The sequence below is a fragment of the Chrysochloris asiatica genome, unplaced genomic scaffold (assembly GCF_000296735.1).
Source record: "Chrysochloris asiatica unplaced genomic scaffold, ChrAsi1.0 scaffold00040, whole genome shotgun sequence".
NCBI lineage: Eukaryota > Metazoa > Chordata > Mammalia > Afrosoricida > Chrysochloridae > Chrysochloris > Chrysochloris asiatica.
The window spans coordinates 15106097-15112331 of NW_006408558.1; the positions used below are offsets into that span (position 1 = coordinate 15106097).

Consider the following 6235-nt stretch of genomic DNA (forward strand, 5'->3'; position numbering starts at 1 on the left):
GCAGCAAGCACACCCTCGCTATGACATGACATGGACTATATTTGTCCAGGGGAGACCAGTGGGATTTGGAGACTTGGCCCAGGGAGCTGGCCGCTTGTGTGGCGGCCCTGGCCATCCTGCCAGGACCCAGGCAAGGGGGGGGGGGGGCAGGACAGGGCCCGGAGCCAGGGACAACATTTCATGAGTTCAGCTAATGCTGGGGCAGAGTTTTTGGCCACTCAGGTCTCCCGTCTTGGAGGGATGATTCTATACAGAAAAGATGGCCGTGTGTCTGGCTGCTGGACCCGAGCAGGGAGGACATCGAGGGTCTGTGCTGGCTGATATTTAGGACCAAGCCAAGCAGGAAGCCGTGATTGCAGGAAGAGTGGCGCTCCTGGGTGTGTGGCCTGAAGCCACTGGGGGAGTCAAATGACACAGGGTAGCTCCCAGAGTCAAGGACACTTACGTCGTGCAGCGGGTACGCGGCGGAGTAAACGCTGTTGGCAAGCAAGCTTGTGATGCCTTAAAAACAGAGACAGAGAGGAGGTCAGCGACTGGACATGTCCCCCATCCCACCAGCAGGGTCCCCGCTGGAAGACTCCACCACCAAGAGTTTTCTCAACGTGGAATCAAGCTGGCTGCCTTGTGGGGTCTCCTCCCGAGAGGCTGGGGTGCTAGGTTACGAATTAAAAGCTGATTAACATGCTTGATTGGCAGAATTAAAAAAGAAATTGAAGACACCCAGGGAGCCCAACCTGGAGGCAGGAGGTATGAGAAGGCCATGACCAGACTCCATCATCCCAAAGCTCCCGTCCTCCAGTGGGCCCCACCTGCCCCGGGCCAGGCCTGTGGGTGGAAAGTGTGACTCTCAGCGGTCAGAAAAGCTGAATCACCAGAAAGACACCGAGGGACACTGACAGTGGACGGAAGCACACATACAATTTGACATTAGGTTTTCATTTGATTGGCAGAGGCAGGAGGGGGGACCCCGTGGGCCCCCGGTGGGGCACAGGGGGAACTTACCATATTTACCACATTTTCGCCTTTTACTTAGAAGGGCTGAGTCCTTCTTTCTTCCCTCTCCTTTCCCTGTTTACACACCGACTGTTAGTGAAGGGCCTAGAAGACCCGAGCGGCACCTGGGGGCATCTTGGGGACCATGGGCCTGTGGTTAGACCCTCTGCCTTTCCCCCACTTTACGGGCCTCCTCAGACATATCACTGCTAGCCCAGCCCCAGAAGCAGGTGCCAGAAGGGCAAAGGCAGAGCTGGGGTGGGCGATGGGAAAGGGGTTCACAGGACCCTGATCTAGCTCCTTGGGTCCTGGTCACTGGGGAGTTCTGACTTAGCCTTTGTGGGTCACAAACCCTTTGCCTGGTCCAAGATTCTCAGAGCTGCCTGGCTGCCCTGCCCTCTGCAGTTTCCAGGGCAACAGATGGGAAGTTGACCTCCAGAAATACACTTAAATTGCTGGCCATCTCCTCGATCTACTGGGATCTCCTGGGGCTTAGGACCCCAGGGACGAGGTTTAAGAACTGAAAGGAGGGAGGGTCACGAGGCTAAGGCTACATGCAAGACTGGACAGGTTATGTGCAGTGAAAGGGGAAGTGGATCGAGGTGGACCGCCGGTTCCACCAAACAGCTTGCCGCTGCTACGTGTTGTTGAGTTGATTCCAACTCATCGCGGCCCAGTACAGGGTTTCCGAGGCAGTACATCTTTACTGGAGAGCAGGGCTCTTCAAAATTCAAATTCTGCTTCCCTGTTCTCAGAGTAAAACTTGGGGTTGCTAATGAAGGTTTGAGGCACCCATAACAGGCCCAGTCTTTCTTCCTGTCACCTCTCTGTTGGACTTACTGCTTTCTAGAGTAAGTCCTGCTCCGGCCTGCTACAGGATCTCTGTCTGGGAGGTTCATCCCTCATTCGGCCATCCCCCAGCTCAAATGCTACCTCACCACATCGAACTGTTTCCTGACCACTGTTTCTAAATCCCCTTGGCTCCCTGGCACCTTGGTCCTGCAACATTATCTTCTGGTCAGTTCCTGGATGGAACCGGGTTAGAAGATCAACCCCCTGAGGGTAGGGACCCCAAACCCAGGAGCCTGGCTGGGGAGGAGAATTCATCCATTTGCTACAAGTTTGATGAGTGACCTTGGAGGTCAATGGGGCTTTTAGACAAGGCCCCATGTGAAGTGGTGGCACAGAGAAGGACCCTAATTTGTGCCCCATCCATAGGCTCTAGGGACTAGAATGAGGGAGGGCACTCAGCTCCGCCAGAAAGCTTTTGGGACATATACACAGAAGACCCCAGGGACAATGTGAGGACAATCAGCCGGCCCAGCAGGCCCCAGGGCCCTGGACACTTGACGCATCTCTGAGTTTCCCTGGAAAGAATCCCTCAGGGATTAGTGGAGCAACAGAGGCCCAGGAAGGAAAGAGAGTATCCAAATTCTCTCAGTGATGAGATGAGAGTTGGGGCTAGAACCCACGTGCCCCCTGACCCCCAGTGACCTTTTCAATGTTTTCCCCTGGCAGCAGGAACCTAAAGAAACACTTTCAAAAGCCCCAGCTCCCCACACTTCCTGCCTTCTGCCTGGCATAGGGCCTGACCTGCGGAAGCTGAGGTGGGCCAGACTCACAGAGACAGTTTTCCTTGGCTTCCGTTGACCCTGGGGTGGGACCCTCTACTCCTGTTGGTTTGGGATGTGGACTTAGACATTTCAGGGGCTGGAAAGCAGACCATCAACCATAGTGTCAGGGGCCAAGCAGCTCAGTTCAGCACCGTACAGGTTAATGCCCTGCATCTTGGCCTGGCCCCAGGTATTAAACTGCCCATTCCTCTCTCCAGCCCCTCACATGCTGGGGCAGGGGCTCCTCTCCCATCCACAGATCTGGTTTTGTGCCCTTGAGCCAGAGCCCAGTGAGTCAGATGCTTCTAGAACATGCCACATGGTCACTGTTTTCAGCAGGTCATTAAATGGCCCCAGAAGAGAAAGCAATGGCACCAACTTGGCATCCTTTTGCTATGAAGTGTTTTTACTTTAGCCAAGTCAGTGCACTGTGTGGGGTAAGGGGTCCCATGTGGGCTGGGATGTCTTCCATCTAACAGCCACAAACGGGAGGGTCTTGTATCTGGGGCTCAAGATGTCAGGAAATATTGGTACCCAAGGGGCCCAGCTGGGATGGCTTTGTGAAGGGTCTGGAATCAGGATGGCGCCTGGCCGAGTGGACTAGGTGGAGGCTGTGTGGACCCCAAGGGAGGCGTCTTACTCTGTCTAAGCTTGATTGGTGTCTGGTTTAACCAATTGGGGGTACCCCAAATTGTGCCCCAGTGTGCCCCAAAGCTGTATGTAGAGCTTCTCCTCCTGGTCTGTGGGGGTCCAGAGAGGGCTAAGGCTCCTTGGTCACCCTCTCCTGGCCCGTTTCCAGTCACACTGACCACCCCCGGAGAGAGGTCCTCTCGCCAATGTGCACATTACTGTTGTTTCAGGGTGGTGGCCAGCTGGCCAGGTCATAAAACTACCCTGGGCCTTGGAACCTCTCTCCTTCCAGCTACCCAGCACCCCTTTATGAAAGTGTTACACAAACTTAGATCAAAACCCACTTAAAGTCTCCAAGCAGGCTGCTCACCCCCTGGATGGATGGTTGGGAGGCAGAATCATGGCTCAGAAGCTAACAGTGACATTAAGCCCCAGTGATGTCCTTACCCATGCTGTACTTGGCTTTGGTACACGTTGTCCTCTTCAAAATCTCATAGACCTATTGCACAGAGACAAGGAGAGAGGGGCGAGCAGTTATTTCTGGCACCTCCGGCAAAGCAAACCTGTTGTGTGGACGTTAAACCATGGGGAAGGTAGCTTCTGTGAGTTTCCAAAAGACAGACAGACTTTCCATAAGGAATGGCGGGATGGACAGAGGGCTCTCAAGAATGCCAAGGGTTTGACGTTTCTAGAGGTAAGTAGGAGCCCCTGCTGGTGCACATAGTGTATGGGCTCAGTAGCAAACTAAGAGGCTGGAGAGTCAAGCCCACCTACAGGCACCTTGGAAGAAAGATCTGGCAATCTACTTCTGAAAAATCAGTCTCAGAAAACTCTCCAGAATGCAGCTCTACTTGGATACATATCACAGAGCAACCTTGTTAGCAACAGTTTTCTGAATTTATCTTTTATTGTGAACTGAGTGATCGTTTACATGGGAGAACATCGGCATTACACCATTGTTTCATTGCAGTGATTACAATCTCCGCCATGCATCATCATTGACAGTATTTGCTTCCATTCCCTCTGTTTTTTGTTTTGTTTTTAGTAGCATAATTTTTCAAAAAAATATTTTTATTGTAAAAAAATATATAACATTTGCTAATTTGACATTTTTCACCTGTACAATTTAGAATATCAATTACACTTGATGGTACTGGGCAACCACTAGCCACAGGCAAGCAGCGATTTTTGTTTTTTAAATAGTGGTAACAGACCCTGCCTGAGGGAGCCAGCATTCATCGAGGACCCATCTGCATCTCCATTGAGGCCCCTCCAGCAAGAGCACCAAGGAACCAGCCAGCCGTTTCCACAGCAAAGAAGACTTTAAGAACTGTTTAACCCTTAGAGAACTGGTTAAACTCCAGAGACTTTCTGCTGCTTTGCCTGTCGGGTGGGGGGAATGGGGAGTTAATAGATGTTACTGACTTTGCAAAAAAAAAAAAAAAAAATAGTGGTAACAGGAAAAGTCACATCTTTTATTTTAATGGTGAATGATAAAAATCTATGCTCTGTGAAGCAGGGACTGGCGCTCAGGAGTAATACAAACACAAACAAAAACCCTGTTGTTGAGTTAATGCCGACTTACAGCCATCCTACAGGGCAGAGCCGAGCTTCCCCATTGGATTTCCAAAGCTGTCCATCTCTACGGAAGTAGTCTGCACATCTTTCTCCCTCGGAGTGGCTGGTGGGCTCAATTCATTGACTTTTACACGTAGCCACCGCACACCCCTAATAACTAACTGCCCCGTATCTCCTGCGTCCTGGTGTGGTGCTGTGGGATCAGCACTAGACTGCTAACCACAAGGTCAGTGGTCCTAAGCCACCAGCTGCTCCTCATAAACCCCATACAGGGTCTCTCTGAGTTGGAACTGATTCTACAGCACCACCAACAAGAAGAGGACATAAGGACTCCTGGTGTGGCACTGCAGGATAAGCCATGGACTGCTAACAGCAAGGTCGGCGGTTCAAACCCACCAGCCACTCCTGGGAACCAACTCAATGGCATTTAACAATAACAATAACCATTTTAAGGTTGGTGGTTCAAACCCACCACTCACTCCTCGGACACCCTATACAGGGTCACTATGAGCTAGAACCAACTCGACGGCACTTAACAACAACATGTCCTGTGTCCCACCTTCCTTCTGTGGAGCAGCTGGGTGGGCTTGAACTGCCAACCTTTAGGTGAGCAGTTGTGAATACACTGCCTGTGGCATCCAGGGTAAGAAAACCCTGTAGAGCTCAGTTCTAACTGTAACACTGGAATCGATTCGAGGTCAGGGGGGTTTGATTTTTTATCTATTAAGATGAGATGAACGAGAAGCCCCATTAATGATAAAAGCAACAATACAACTGGCTACACAATGCTCCATCCATCCCACTGTCTTGTGGGGGGCTCAGCTTGGGTTGTAAAGACCACCATAGTCTTGACAGAAGTTCAGTGACTCTCCCAAGACCAATAAACAGGTGGTGGTGGTGGTGGGGTAGTAGGCAGGGCCTGAGACTAGATCTGCCTGCACTCAGTGTGGCCAAGTCTTCCCTGCCCCGGGCATCTGCCAGTTTCTGTGACAATTACTTGGACAGGTCAACCAGGCTTCTCTGCCTGCAGCCCAGCCCCCGAGCCGGGTTGAGACGAAGGGGGAGGTTAAGTACAACAGTAACAGCCTGGCTGTCGGCCGCTTGCTTATTTAGATAGGAGCTGGTTCTGAGCCACGCATAGCCTAGGCTGGCTGGTAGACAGTTGGCAGCTGAAGGATAAACAGGGAGCCAGGACCTTGAGCAAGGCAGGGTGGCATGTCTGATTGCCAGCCTCAGTTTGCTTGTCTGGCAAAGAACTATACCTAGATCTCAATTCTGCATGCTCATCACTGACGCTCAGGGGCCTGTTCAGAGACTTCTGAGGTGCAGGGACCTGGGGGTTTCAAAGTACAAAGTCCTGTAATGGTGAACAGCAGGAGAGAAATGAAGGTCTGACACACGCTACCACATAGATGGAAGAA

General features: G+C 51.7%; 1 protein-coding gene across 2 annotated transcripts in view; it reads right to left on the bottom strand.

The window, feature by feature from the left end:
* ANO1 (anoctamin 1, calcium activated chloride channel) overlaps window positions 1-6235 on the bottom strand; it is a 109656-nt gene that overhangs the window by 73613 nt on the left and 29808 nt on the right. For both annotated transcript variants that reach the window (XM_006860820.1, XM_006860821.1), the window contains exons 6-7: window positions 3684-3735; window positions 446-501 (exon numbers count right to left, since the gene is read on the bottom strand). In XM_006860820.1, coding sequence (XP_006860882.1) covers window positions 446-501; window positions 3684-3735 — 108 coding nt within the window. The remainder of the gene's footprint in view (window positions 1-445; window positions 502-3683; window positions 3736-6235) is intronic.